This window comes from Stigmatopora argus, chromosome 19 (genome assembly GCF_051989625.1).
Source record: "Stigmatopora argus isolate UIUO_Sarg chromosome 19, RoL_Sarg_1.0, whole genome shotgun sequence".
Classification (NCBI taxonomy): Eukaryota; Metazoa; Chordata; class Actinopteri; order Syngnathiformes; family Syngnathidae; genus Stigmatopora; species Stigmatopora argus.
Genome location: NC_135405.1, coordinates 12,289,617 through 12,303,139, shown reverse-complemented (window position 1 = coordinate 12,303,139; position 13,523 = coordinate 12,289,617). Strand labels below are relative to the sequence as shown.

At 44.6% G+C, this 13,523-nt stretch overlaps 3 protein-coding genes and 1 long non-coding RNA gene across 8 annotated transcripts; 1 reads left to right on the top strand and 3 right to left on the bottom strand.

The window, feature by feature from the left end:
* Positions 1–115: 115 nt before the first annotated feature.
* fkbp6 (FKBP prolyl isomerase 6) lies at positions 116–2,720 on the bottom strand. 3 transcript variants are annotated; one of them, XM_077586680.1, is made up of 11 exons: positions 2,581–2,720; positions 2,215–2,388; positions 1,740–1,857; positions 1,578–1,667; positions 1,475–1,507; positions 1,202–1,404; positions 1,017–1,136; positions 739–936; positions 566–675; positions 419–495; positions 116–308 (listed from the first exon to the last, which is right to left on the bottom strand). In XM_077586680.1, the coding sequence occupies exons 2-11, from the start codon at positions 2,272–2,274 to the stop codon at positions 292–294; spliced, it is 1,026 nt and encodes a 341-aa protein (XP_077442806.1). In that variant the 5' UTR covers positions 2,275–2,388; positions 2,581–2,720; the 3' UTR covers positions 116–291. The 3 variants fall into 3 exon arrangements, with proteins under 3 accessions (XP_077442806.1, XP_077442805.1, XP_077442807.1); XM_077586679.1 differs by having other exon boundaries at positions 2,536–2,627; XM_077586681.1 differs by lacking the exons at positions 2,215–2,388; positions 2,581–2,720 and adding exons at positions 2,389–2,445; positions 2,536–2,577.
* Positions 2,613–4,358, bottom strand: tmem244 (transmembrane protein 244). 3 transcript variants are annotated; one of them, XM_077586686.1, is made up of 6 exons: positions 4,167–4,358; positions 3,701–3,786; positions 3,344–3,420; positions 3,119–3,226; positions 3,005–3,049; positions 2,613–2,932 (listed from the first exon to the last, which is right to left on the bottom strand). In XM_077586686.1, the coding sequence occupies exons 1-6, from the start codon at positions 4,257–4,259 to the stop codon at positions 2,835–2,837; spliced, it is 507 nt and encodes a 168-aa protein (XP_077442812.1). In that variant the 5' UTR covers positions 4,260–4,358; the 3' UTR covers positions 2,613–2,834. The 3 variants fall into 3 exon arrangements, with proteins under 3 accessions (XP_077442812.1, XP_077442811.1, XP_077442813.1); XM_077586685.1 differs by having other exon boundaries at positions 3,119–3,244; positions 4,167–4,357; XM_077586687.1 differs by lacking the exon at positions 3,005–3,049 and having other exon boundaries at positions 3,119–3,244.
* An 864-nt stretch (positions 4,359–5,222) lies between these two features.
* LOC144064824 (uncharacterized) lies at positions 5,223–10,290 on the bottom strand. The gene is made up of 6 exons (XR_013296906.1): positions 10,153–10,290; positions 9,828–10,061; positions 8,043–8,162; positions 7,899–7,937; positions 5,407–5,569; positions 5,223–5,311 (listed from the first exon to the last, which is right to left on the bottom strand). It is a non-coding gene; the product is annotated as an uncharacterized LOC144064824 (long non-coding RNA).
* Positions 5,846–12,751, top strand: tmem200a (transmembrane protein 200A). The gene is made up of 5 exons (XM_077587636.1): positions 5,846–6,406; positions 9,249–9,387; positions 9,848–10,056; positions 10,131–10,282; positions 10,388–12,751. Exons 2-5 carry the CDS (start codon positions 9,257–9,259, stop codon positions 11,351–11,353), a joined length of 1,458 nt encoding a protein of 485 aa, XP_077443762.1. The 5' UTR covers positions 5,846–6,406; positions 9,249–9,256; the 3' UTR covers positions 11,354–12,751.
* Positions 12,752–13,523: the final 772 nt, after the last annotated feature.

Below are 13,523 nucleotides of genomic sequence, written 5' to 3'. Positions count from 1 at the left end.
ACTCATCGCTCTCTTCCATCTTTACGCGGCCATTAAGGAGCAGGCTAAGTGGTGGGGAAGTGCACGGAGTTGATAGCGAGAGCTAGCGTAACCAAAATAAGACGCGAGAAGCTAATTGTTTACAACACAGGTAGCAAATGAAGATTTATTGCTGAGTGCAGCAGAGCCAAAATGAAAGAAACAATGGCAAACGCTCAACATGACAGAAAATGAATGAAGTTGAAAAATCAACGAGAACATACATTCCAACTAAATAACGTCGTGGTTGGACTGAGGATTGATGCTTGTTCCTTACTCACTCGGATCATCTGAAAATAAATTGACAACTATTTTGAGTAGTTGACTTTTTCCCAATACCTATTTTTGTATAAAACATTTTGTTTACATATCATTATCAAACCTAGAGGAGATACATTACCATTCTCACTGCGCTGAAAGCCTGGAAACATTTTGGCGCACAAATTCTTTTCTTTGTCCAAATTGCTTGTGCGGCACCTGCGATAAAAAGTACAGCCATGTTATTTATTGATTTATTTTTTACACAGGCGCTTGGCTATCTACTCACAGGGCGACCCTCTTCAGAAGGTTATTGAGGTCGCCGTCAAACGGCTTCCTGGCCTGGGCCTTGACGAGACATCGGTGAGCGCTCTCGTAGTCCCGCAGCTCCACGTACGCCTGGTGTTTACGACAGTGCGCTCACGTGCAAAAAAAATAAAATAAATGCGACGCGAGACCGACCTGCGCGCAGCGGTAGAGCGCTTTGGGGCTGCTAGAGTCGATATCCAGGGCGCTTTTGGCGTACTTGAGCGCTTTCTGTGGCTTTTCCAGACGCAAAGCAGTGAAGCACAGATTGAGGTAAAGCGGCAACAGCGCCCCCTGGACGGCCTTAAGTTCATTGCTGTCGTGCGTCACTCTGTTTCTCAGCAATTCCAGTGCCTGTTGTCCAAGAGAAATGAAGGGAGAGTCAGAACTTGTCGTGGTGTGAAAAGAAAATGAGTGGGCGCTGTCACCGTTACCTTCTTGTAAAACTTCTGGGCTTTTTCGTAGTGACTCTGTCTGAACCATCTGTTGCCCAAAGTGCGGAGCGTGTCCACGGCTTCCAGCAGTTTGGACAAGGGAACCTCGTTTTGTTCCTCCTGAAGACAAAAACCTCAGTTGGAGACGTTAAACGAAGGCTTTGTCGCTCTCGACGCTCCCTCACGGCAGTCATTTGGAGCAACTCGTCCACTAATCCCAAGTCCAGGACGTCGACGATCTGGATCTCGAACAAAACACGGGCCGCGGCCGTGATGAGCGGCGGGCAGCCCATGTCTCCGTAGGCGTAGCGCGGCTGCAGCAGGAAGCGAGAGAACTCGCCTTTCCTCATGGAAAGCAGGCCCAGCACCATTCCCAGCAGCGTCACGTCTGTTTTGGAATTCAAACCAAATTGTTAGTCTCCAAAAAGACACCGTGTTCACGTTGTTGATCTTCTCACCTCGGCCCAGCCCCATTCCCAGCTGCGACACGTCTGTTTTGGAATCCAAACCAAATTGTTAGTCTCCAAAAAGACACCGTGTTCACGTTCTTGATATTCTCACCTCGGCCCAGCTTTAAAAATTGGGGATACTTCAAATGAGTGGTGGTCTCGAACGGCAGGTCCGAGTATTCCAAGTAGCTGGAGTAATGCGCTGAGCCGAAAGGCAGCAGGGAATCATGAATTGGATGTTTATAGATTGATTCAATGAATTATTTATAATTACCCAATACAGTAGCATTTTTAGGCACAAGGGGGCCGTCTCCAGGCTGGACTACTTCTTTCAGGACCCCCCCATTCCCCAGAATGTCGTCCATCTGCTGCTCTAGCTGGTCAAATGGACTCTAGATAGAGATTTTTAACACAATTAGTAACATTAAAAATACACCAAAATGATTTTACTTCCCTTATCTCCAATTACTGAGGACCTTAAGATGGTATTCTGCCTTAAGAAGTTAAGAAATCAAATTTTTAAAGTCATTTTTATAGACAGGCGGAGATGGAATCAATTATGTACAAAATGGCAGATTCGACAGGTTTTAAACAATTTAAACTGCCGTTATGGTAGCCATACATTTTTCTAACTTTACTTCCTGTTGCAAAAATGTGAATACTCCGACTGTTCTTATTTAAAAATATGAATTAATCCAAGCCAATTTAGCTTGGTTAGCAATTAGCGAATTTGCCGACGACAAACTCACAAGATTTCGGGCTCCATCAACAACCTGCTGCAGTCTCTTTTGTATTCCGTTAAATGACATCTTAGAGTTAACTTAGAAAAATCTTTGGCGAAGTAAATTCTATTTTTTTTCTTCTTGCTTTCACTTTTTAATAAAGTTATGCACGTCGAGTTGACCGGAGTGTCACGTTACCACCTGCACAAAAAGGGGAAAAAATCACGTTGTCTATTCCAAAATGGTGCGTTCAAGCCCCTGCAAAAATATCAGTAAGAAAGGAACACAGCCGTCACCGTGGAATTCTCTTTAAAAGTTAATCAATTTAACAGAAATATTGAAACTTACTTGTATTCTCCTTAAAATATGGAGATATCTCCTGTGTCAACCTACCTGAATAAAAATCACCAAATAGTATCAATGCATGCATTTGCCTTCAGAGTTTAATATGTATAACCAACGGCTAAAATGGAACAGTTTAAGAAACAATTAAATAAAAATACACAGTAGCTGCACATTATTTTTAACATAAATAATGGGTCATTTGTACAAGAGGGGAATACAATTTGACATATGCTATGTTATTTGTTTTACAAAAACAAGTTAGAAAGACTGGCAATCTTCCCATGAAGCTTCCTGAGGACCAATCAGAAGTTCTGCAGCTCGGCCGGCGAAACAAAATTATTCCTGAAAAGTTTATAAGCCAGCACCTGCCCTCCAAATATCATCATCACTAAACCAGAACCTGCAGAGGACAAGAAGACAGTTGGACATTTAAAAAGGAATTTGGAATTCAAAATAAGTAATATATTCTGACCCAGTGCGATCCACCAATGCTCGGTTGAGGGGAAATCTGACATCACTGTAGAAATAAAAGGGGGAAAAAACTAAATAAAAATAGACTATTAGTCAAAGAAGTTGTTTTTTTTACCCGCAACAGTCATGGCCACGTGCAGGAGCGTAACGGTGATGGCGTAGTCCCAAACCCACTCCTCCACGATCCAGGCGAACACCAGTCCTCCCAGAACGTATGTGACCTCTGTGGAAATGACGCCCACTGCGGGGACACCCGTGTCCTTCAACTTGTTCGGTGGCAAAGACGTGCTTTTACGGCAGTTACTCCGTTTGAGGTTTCTGCGGCGCTGAGATGACTCACCCAGAAATTTGGGGTTCTGCCATGATGGTTGTGTGGTGTAGTCAAATGGTGCCAGTAGACTGTTGATTTCATGAACCCTGAAAACATAGTGATTCAAGGTTAGATCATGATGAAATACCCATCCTGACATTTAAAAAACAAAAAAAGGAATTTAGCAAAAGACTAAATAACTTCAACTTGACAACTGATTATTTCCACCTTTGTAAAGCCCCAATTTACCACTATTAGCATAAAGATGCTAATTTCTATGTCATTTTGAAGCAAAATGAGGCAGGATTTCCCACGAGCCTCCCGCTAATTTTAGCATAGCCTGCGGCTATCTGAACATAGCAGGCGCTGATTAGATTGCTGGAGTACCTGAGTAGTCCGATGCAAACGCTAACCACCATGTAGTAGAGCGAGTAGAAGCAGACCATGCACATCAGCAGGTTCTGCAGAACCACCTGAGAAGAAACGACAACACCAAATTACTTTAAGGAACAAATATTGGAGCAGAAAAGTGCTAGCAATCTCTGACGGCCAATAAGTCAATTCAAAACATGTCGTACCGGTACAGACCACAAAAGTGGTGTATTTTTTATGCAATTAAATTTCTAGTGGCGGCGTGGACATTGATGTCCGGAGGCGGACCCCCGTTGAGCCACCGTTAATTGGCTTAGCGCTTCTGAAGTCATCAGCTAACCCCGTTTTCTTGATTTCCCTCTCCGGATGAGACTTCACTTCAGTAGCAATGCATTTTGAAACGGGCTCAATTTCACCCGTTGCCGCCATTAACTCAGCACCTTTGTTCAGTGATAGCGCGAGGCAATTTTCGTATCCTTACCCAGGTGTCACTGGGTGCGGTCTTGAGCGAGGCGGCTCCATGTCGCTTGATGAGCGTGAATCCACAACATCGGCAGCAGTAGTCCAACAACATGAATGGTTGCGCTGTGAGAACGAGAGGCCACCTTGGACCCACATGTGGTCGTTGGTTGGCGTCTGGGTGAAAGAGAGCGTGGGAGAAGCAGGTGGATTATTAGAAACAAGATTACGTCTAAGAAGTCGGCACAAAATCCTGAGAGGGATTTTGCCCCGCAGGCCTTAGTGCTTTATTTCTTTATTTTTATTTTTTTTGGAGAGTAACTGTTTCACACATTTCCTTGTATTTTGCTACCTTGAGATACGAATGGCACAATTGGAGTTTTTTTTCTTTCTTAGACGTGCAAACAAGTATATGAGACGCAAGCCTTAAGAGTGGCGTTTGCATTCAGGTATGTTACTGCCCTCTAGTGGGAGAGTTTTAATTCCTTGCATTACTGTTCATAATGTTATTGATTTTTTTACAAGCTAAGAAACTATACTTTCATTATTTAGCCAATTCAGTGTACTAAAACTGTATCTTATTAGTATTTTCTTTCTACTACTGTACTAGATTTCTGATACTGAACTACAATGAGGTCAAAATAGTTTTTAAAGCAAAATTTACAAAAAAAAATATTCGACTTCAGCGTGATAGCGTGTCTTACACAATCTGACCAGAAGAGGGAACCAAAGTCTTAATTAGCACAAAAAGGAGCAACTACTGTATTTCCCCATTATTTCAGATGTATACTTAATGTACTAGTGAAAACTACTACTGTCTAATATCTCTGCAAATGGAATGATTAATCGCCCATGTACTTGACATTATTAAGAGGATACTTATCACAGTTTTAAAGTACATATTTTGCATTTTACGGGGGAAAATCCTGAACTATGTTGGACTCAAATGAGGTTAAATTGCGTGTACGTTTTTTTTTTTTTTTTAACCATTTCAGAATTAGGACAGGGGACAAAAATATTCTGACCCCATAAAATAACATTTTTGTTTGCATTAGAGTGCCTTGTTGTTGTGCCACGAGAAGAGGTTGTCCAGTCTAAATGGATCGGACGTCTATCGATGTCGATGGCAGGCAATACGTTAAAGATGAGCCTTCGTGAACTCTGTTTCTGGGAATGGAAACAAGCACAGCTGCATTATGTGCGGTCCCCAGAGTTATTTTTAGAAGTCAGACGAGCGTGTCGGCGAGTGCGTGGCGTTTTACCAAGGACGGGGGTCGTCATGTCAACCGCGGCGTCCAAGTGAAAGGAAGCCGTCTCCCGTTAACGCCAAAAGAAGCTGCACTTGGCTGGCGTGTAAACACAGGAAATGAGCGGCATTCCGACATCTGCGAGGATTTTGCTGGCTGACGATATCTCTTGCTCCATCTGGGAGAAAAATGGAAAAACAAGACTTTGGAGGTTCCGTCTGATTGAAATAAAAAGTACAAAAACATCAAGCCACAGTTGTTTATAATCATGGATTGTTTGCTGTTTAATAGGAGTGCTCATCTCACATTTGATTGGCTTATCAGTCGCTATGCAGATCTGTACGTTTCGATCAAACAACGGCAGGTGTGCTCATCGTGTCCGACCAGACGGGCGGTCGTAGTTGGGTTTTTGCTTGTTTTTGTAATGAAGCCCCCAAAAACGGTTTGTTCTGATATTGTCATTTCTTCAGTTCCCAGTATTTAAAAATCGCCTGACGATAATCCCAATTCACAAATCAACATACTAATGAGGAACTCGATAGAGGCACACATTTGACGCTAAGTAAAAGAGACGCCTCGTTAGCCGAATTCAATTGCCAGGCAAACGCGGTGGCAAGCGAGGAGCGATTCCCCCCGGTCCCTCCCCCTTTTGTTGACGCACACACATGTTCACGCACACGGATGCGCTTGTTTGGAAGCACTGGCGGCAGAAGAGCAGCAAGAAGAAGAAGAAGAAGAAGAAGCCCTGCAACAGTTTGCATGGACGTTTTAGAGCTGCAGACGCTGAGGACTTGGAAAGAAAGGTCTGGATGCTGAACTCAGGCGGCTATTGCGCAGGGGAGCGCGCGTGCCGTCACTTTAAGGAGTTTGTGATTTGACAAAAGCTCGTCTTGAAAGGAGCGTGCAAGATGAAGTAGAGCGGACGAGAGGAAAAATACGGGGACAGATTAGACTGCTGCGGCTTTTGAAAGGGAAGATGGATTTATTCCAGGGACGAGAGCTGGCTTTTTAAGAGGTGAGATGCTTTCGTTTGGATGGGAGCCAAAAGGCTCATTAAAATTATTTTTAGCTTTAATCAACGTGATTGATTTCCGGTTTACAGAGAATTTAAAAAATGTGTTAAATGTTCAACAAACTTTCTAAATATTTTCTCTCTCTCCCTACTTGTGCTGTCAGCCCCCAATTACAAAGTAATAATTACATCGAAACAAAGATCCTTTTGTATAGGATGGGTTCCAGTCAAAAAATTGGACATCTATCCCAGTCAACGGCGCCGAACGAGTTAAGAATAAAATGTGTGCCCCAGTTCCCTCGTTCTCTACTTCCCCACAAATGAAACAATGTACAAAAGCATGCAACATACTTCATCTCCTAGCACAGCATATGCATATTTAATCCACAGTTCTTCAATATTGGATGAAAGACTAAAAAGCCTATTAATTATTTCTCACTGCTCGTTGGCAATATTTACCCAATTGGTGATGGCTACGCTTTCAAATTGTGCTTACGTTGATGAATGGAATGTTCTTACTATAGCGGAAGCTAAAATAAATAAATAGGAAAAGGTTTCCCTCATAAACTCGCAGTTTGAGGGAGTTCAAATGTCCTACGACCACCCGGCATCAGCCCCGAGCACGCCCTCTACTGGCCAACCCCGAAGCTACGGGCAACGAACGATAAACCCGCGTTAACTGAAATGAGTTTCAGTTAATCAAACAGATTTTGAAAAGACGATGAAAACTTGGAAGAAGTCTCCACAGGGCTTTTTGTGAGAATGCGTGGGTGAGTAATCCCCGCTGAAAGCTAGCTTGATCGCGCATGTGATGATTCAATCGTGGCAAAAAAGACGCTGAGTCACGCCGTAAACATGTCAGACGTTTGTATGCATCTGTCAAATTGGATTGGACGTCAAAAGCCGTCAATGCCAGCTTTGAAAAATAAATAGAAACTGTATTCGACTAAAAAAGCTGATATTTCAAAAAAAAAAATTGCTAAATAAGAGGCACTTACGACCAAAAATCGGGTCCAACAAATCAACAACATATGTACGAAACTATGCAATTAATGGAAATAATGAATTTTGAACGCATATTGCTACTATAACTACCTTAGCAAATAATTACCCATAAACCAAACAAAAAAAATACCTTTTACTAAAGGCATGCTGGGAATTCTAGAGTAAATATGGTGATATAAAAGGCTTCATGCTAAAGCTTAGCAAATCATGCTAATGTCAGACGGTGCAAATTAGCCCAAACACAAAAACATAGTAAAAAACAAGTCGCAAAAAAACACGAATAGAATCAAGATTGGACGATGAAATGAGAAATAACATTTTGTTCATGTCGTATTGTTAACTTGATATTAAAGGGTTGACATTTTTTATTTTATGATTGGCACTGAAAATGTCAGTTAAGCCAATCTTTGCAGAAAATGTTTTTTCCTGCGATTCTGACAGAGGGAACACAAAGATCCCTCCATTCAATGTCACGGTGTTAATGGCATACCTGTGCTCACAGCTGGCAGTCGCCATGGAAACGCGGCACCTAGCAGCAGCAAACGTGAGGACGCGTCATGTGTTATTAGTCAACAAGTTCATGGAATTTCAGTCAAGTCAAAAAAGAAAAAAAAGGGGAAAAAAAGGTCATTACCTATTGAAGGCTGGCTTGGCTTAAACGAGTCATTGCGCAATGTCTCGCCGCGATGATGTCACACCGCATTGGCGTCTGACGTAATTGGAGATGAGGGCTTATGAATTTTTCAGAGCACCCCTACGGAAAGAAAAATGTTCAGTTTTAAGGACTATATATAGAGATGTTGGGGGAGGGGGGGGCATTTGTTGGAAGGCGATATCAAAATGCTAAGTGATGGATAGCGAAACGTGACAGGAATATTTGAAACTACTGACTAACAATGAGAAAATACACATGACAAATCCTGGGGAAATTATAATTCTAAAATAAAGATATTTCTCAAATATACTCCCAAAATGTATATATATTTTTAAAATCAGGGTTAATTACTATGACTACAAATTGGAATTATTTCATTAATAATCCGTCTCGATTTTTCAAAAATTAATTAGTTTTAGAAACGTACATTTCATATATGTGTATTTATATATGTATATATATATATGTGTATACGTATATACATACATATATACATATATATATATACATATATACACACATATATATACACACACTGTTTTTCTGTCTTGAACGTTCTCCTCCGCCAAAGGAAATGTCCTCCCTCCCTGTCGTCGTGTTTGACGCGTACTTGGAGAGCAGAACATCACGTCGTAAGAACGGCGCCAGTGAAAAGAAGCTCCTCGTGTGATTGGCCATCTGTGGTTAAAAGCCATTAAAAACCCAGACGGGAGGAGGACGTGCGCGACGGTGATAGACGTCCGAAGCTATTGAAAGTTCCTTCGGTGGGGGTTTGGTTGTGTCTGTGTGACCCTGAATCCCAATGACTATCACTAGTAGATGTCCAATCCATTTGGAATTAGACGGCTCAAAAAGAGGACTGATTACATTAAAAAGCGGATTAAATATATATTAAATGGATGAAGGTCAGGCCGGGTGGGCACAAAATGGCTGCCCGCTGGCGCTAATCTCCTTAGCGCTTCAAAGGCACGATGAAATGCATTTCAACGTAAATAAGGGGCCCTAAAAATAGACGGCTGTTTGCTTTAAACTCGGTCTGGCTCTTCACGGACGCGAGGCCGGCTGGCGATGACTCATGGGAACGCCGCCATCGATATGTAAACAAAAACATGGCAGATCTGCTTTGGTAAACGGGAGGAATTTCCATGCGTGATTTGACTGGTGAACTGATTTTTCTTGCGCTAGGTTAAAGCATGACGGCCGCAGCTGGCGTGCTAACGGGTTTGGCTAAGCTAAAGCGCCAGGATTCGGCCCGTTCGCAGCAACGGCCCGCGCCGGCGACGTCTGCGGGTTTGGCCGACGGTCCTCAAGAAGGAGCTCCGAGGTTAGACGGCGTGTATATTTTTATTTTTTATGTTTTTTAAAAATAAAACAAGACGTTATGTACATGTAATAATGACACTTTTTAAGCCTGGCGGGTCGCAAGGTTTATCTCGCATCGTGCCAAGCTAAAACAGGACTATACTATAAAGAATTTGTCAAAGGTATGATGGATATGATAAGCACATTTTAACCCTGTACTGTAATATAAAAAAAATAGGGAAAACTTTCATTTTACGGTATTATTTGAGTTAAAAAAATTTCAAATTTACATGAATGTTAATGTAAGTAAAGTGTTGTTAACTTACTCGTGAACTTCTGTTTTAGATGTTTTTTACTTTTTTTAAGATGGCGATTGATGTACTAAGCTTGACAAATTTTGACAACCACTTCCAACCCTTCCAGTGGTTAAATAGCAATTACATTGCATTTTTACAAGCCTACCTTGCGTGTTGTTCCCCCAGAAAACGAAAGCGGCGCACCGACGTGGTGGTGGTGCGCGGTCGCCTGCGCCTCAACTCCGCATCGGGCTTTTTCCTCCTCCTGGGTCTACTGGTCCTGGCGGCGGGGATCGCCATGGCCACCTTGGGCTACTGGCCGCCGTCGTCGGCTCAGAACCCGCCCGGCAGAGGACGATCCTCCACGAACCCCTCGGAGAACTCCACCGTGGAAGGTAACCTGAAAAGGATGGCCATTTCTTGAATAAAATAAATGCGATTTCTCCAACTTCGTGTTTTTTTTGTGCAGGTCAACCAGGAGGCGTCCTCACCCGCTTCCTGGAACGGCATCGCCACTCGGAGAAGATGAAGATGTTCGGGCCTTTCACCATGGGGATCGGGATTTTCATATTCATCTGCGCTAACGCTATCCTTCATGAGAACAGAGACAGAGAAACAAAGGTGAGAATGTTACGAGCCAGGGAAATGAAAACACGGCGGCGGTTGAGCTCAACTGTACTTTAAGTGGTAGTCAGGACTTGAGAGATCCTGAAATCCGTTTTGTAGATCATCCACATGCGGGACATGTACTCCACGGTCATCGATATCCAGCGCCTGCGACAGAAGGAGCAAAAACTTCAGTTCCAGCACAACTATGCAAGAGACGAGACCCGGAGCTACGGCGACGACGACCCCGTCTTGGCCTTCTCCTCGTGGGCCGCCTCCCCCGAGGAAGAGGCGCTGCTTCGGGACCGCTCGGACTGCGCCTTCGCCGGGCTGCTGGCGCCGCTCTACAAGGACCGCTCGCCGTCCCAAGGCGCGGCGCCGGAGAGGGGCGGCCACCGCGCCCGCTCCATCGTGTCGTCTTCCATCTCGGCGTTCACGCTCCCCGTCATCAAACTCAACAACTGCGTCATCGACGAGCCGGAGATGGAAGCCATCACGGAGGAGGACAGAGGGGGACGGCGCGGGGACGAGGGTCTGAGTTTGCGGCCCTCCGGGCTGGCGGCGAAGGCGGCGGTATCCCTGGCGGTCCCGGTGGCTAGCCTGGCCAAAGCTTCGAAATCGCCGCGCTTGCATCGGAGTAACTCCGCCTCCTCGTCTTCGTCCGCTTCCTCCCTGGCGCCGTCCCCCGGCCCGGGCTGCTGGCTCTCCCCCGGCGCGGCCCGTTCCGACTTTGGTTCCGACTCCTCCCTGCACGCGCTGGGCGGCCATTCCAAATCGTTGGATTTGGAGCGCCAGCCTAGCGTGCTGAGCGTGCACCGCGATCAGCGCAAGCACCCCAGCTGGCCGCGCCTGGATCGCAGCAACAGCAGCCGGAGCATCAAGGGCTACACCAGGCTGGAGGACCGTGGGGAGGGGCTACCGCCGCCGCCACTGTCGGCGTCCGCCGCCGCCATCGCCGCTAGGCGGGACTACAGCAAGCGGGAGAAGCTGCTCATGATTTCTCGCTCGCATAACAATCTAAGTTTCGAGCACGAAGACTCCGGCGGCGGAGCCATGAAGCGGGGCAGCTCGGAAAGTCGCTTTTGAGAACTTGCTTGTCCGTTTGGGATGATTTCCTGAAACAAAAAAAATGAAGAGCTCGGTCAAGGTTTGGGCTTGATGACAGCTCTTGAAAGAAGCATTTTTTTCTGGAGTATTAATAAAACAAAATGACATCTGTAATTCCAGCAAGGTTATCATGAAAATGCTTTTTAAGGGTTTAAGAGTTGTTTAGTTTAATCATCATCCTAAAATGGCAAAACCTTAGGCGAATTCAACAGCCTCAAAAGGTGACGCCATCCACGTCACCATAGAAACAGGCGATTACCGCCGCTCTATTTTCAAGTTGGAACGTATAGTACAAGACGGCCTTTTAAGTGGAAGACTTTTTTTTTTGCGGAATGACGTCACTCTTCCTTTTCAACGCAGATGTGGAAAAGAACAAGATGTGAAGAATACGCAAATGGCGGCCAAGTTCGTCAGCGGGCAGGTGCCTATCTTGCCTACGCGCACGTCGCCGCGGCGACGGACGGCCGCTCTCGAGTCGGGCAGGAAGAGAAGCCGCCGTTAAATCGGTGGCGTTTGATGGCGTATTTATAGCCACGTTAACAGAAAATCAATGAGTCATTGATGTCATTGATTCTGACATCAATGACAGTCATTGATGTCATTGATTCTGACACGGCGTCGATGCCAAACACTTCAGCGCTGATCGTAGACCAGTTAAGGGGCTTAGTCCAAGACCTTCAAGGAGTTTTACGTTCTTTCTGTTCGGGTGCCAGACGGGTTGCCATGGCGACCGTTGGGCTCTCTTCTGGACCCCCCGCCTCGCTGGGAAAGATAAAAACCACAGTCCCAAAAGGTCAACAACTCACTGGACGGTCGTACAGCCCGCCCATGACTTCCTGTCGCTTCGGGCTTTATGGGCCCACTGGAGCAATCAAGCGGAGTGCTCTCGCGTCCCTCGTAACGAGCCAATTAAATTACCCACGCTGGAAGGAGCGACTCTCATGCCCATCTTGTCCGATTTTTGCTCGTACGGACCTGGTCGGACAGGCGAGATCTCGCTCCAATCCTGCAATATAGTTGTCGTTTGTGACATTTCTCTTTTCCCCAGCTGGGTTTTTTTTCTTGGCTCCTCTCCCTCGGTGTGTCTCACGCGTCCACCCACATTCTTTCCTCACCCCGCTGTCGAGTCTCCCGGCGTATAAATCGCTATCCTTCTGTCATGCTAACACCAGCCTCTCATTTGCAAAACTGGCCCGAAACAAGACAAAATCCTTTTCGTGAACTCCTCATATTTTGTTTTTCCAAAATTATTATTATTTTTTTATAATCATGTATAGGACATATAAGTCCTCAAATTTTGTGGCCCCCAAGAATTTGGCAATGGGGAATAAAAACATAGAAATAATATTGACCCATTTGAAAGTCAAAAAGCATTTTTTTTAGTAATTAGAAAAAATGAATTATTTCTAAATGAAATAAAATACTTAAAAAATGTGAAAACAATACATTTTGCTGTGGGAATGTTATCTTTTTTTGTTATGTGACCTACCTTAACTTTTTGGCTGCTATTGACGGAAATAGAAGTCCAATCCAGATGAAGTGGGAGGGGCTGCAAGCGATCACTTGAATATTAGTATTAAAACAAACTGCAATAAATTGGAAAAAAAGACAAATTAAGACAAATCCACATAAATGTGGCCGATACATTTTTTTCTGGGAATTGTTTCTATTTTTGGGGGGTTCCTTTTTGACTGCTTTGACCCAAATAGACGTCCAATCCATCTTAACTAAAAAGTTAAGACTTAAAAGTCTGTTTTCCAGCAACTAATTCCACTCCACTCGATTGTCGTCTTCGACTAAATGCCACACCTGTTACATAACGCGGGCGTTTAATTAAAATAAAATAAAAGATAACGCGGAAAAGCCCCCCCGTCGGCATGGTAACGAGCATCGCGGGCGACCCCCGGTGAATCTTAAGATGAAAAGGCCAGGGGGTGTTGCCATGACAACTGCCAGGCGGAAAGCAACAATGCGTATCTGCGTCTCGTTTGCGGGCTGCGGGTTAATTAAAAAAAATATTCGCGTTAAGGTGTCCGCGAACGAAGTCTTGGCAGAGGATGATTAAAACGCAAAGCCCCGCGGCGGCGACGTGTACGAGAGGGACGCTAAAGTAATTAAAGTCAGCCAATAATCAGGTGCAAGTAATGAT

Bases quoted from the DNA above. Each gene is read 5' to 3' on its own strand.
- tmem200a (XM_077587636.1), top strand. From the start codon at position 9,257: ATGACGGCCGCAGCTGGCGTGCTAACGGGTTTGGCTAAGCTAAAGCGC. The intron at 9,388-9,847 runs GTTAGACGGCGT...TTGTTCCCCCAG, and splicing joins CCTCAAGAAGGAGCTCCGAG to AAAACGAAAGCGGCGCACCG. The intron at 10,283-10,387 runs GTGAGAATGTTA...TCCGTTTTGTAG, and splicing joins ACAGAGACAGAGAAACAAAG to ATCATCCACATGCGGGACAT.
- fkbp6 (XM_077586680.1), bottom strand. From the start codon at position 2,274: ATGTCATTTAACGGAATACAAAAGAGACTGCAGCAGGTTGTTGATGGA. The intron at 1,405-1,474 runs GTGAGAAGATCA...ATTCCAAAACAG, and splicing joins GGGAATGGGGCTGGGCCGAG to ACGTGACGCTGCTGGGAATG. The intron at 676-738 runs GTCGGTCTCGCG...CGTAAACACCAG, and splicing joins CGCTCTACCGCTGCGCGCAG to GCGTACGTGGAGCTGCGGGA.
- tmem244 (XM_077586685.1), bottom strand. From the start codon at position 4,259: ATGTTGTTGGACTACTGCTGCCGATGTTGTGGATTCACGCTCATCAAG. The intron at 3,245-3,343 runs GTGAGTCATCTC...GTGTCCCCGCAG, and splicing joins GCAGAACCCCAAATTTCTGG to TGGGCGTCATTTCCACAGAG. The intron at 2,933-3,004 runs GTCAGAATATAT...TGTCCTCTGCAG, and splicing joins GCATTGGTGGATCGCACTGG to GTTCTGGTTTAGTGATGATG.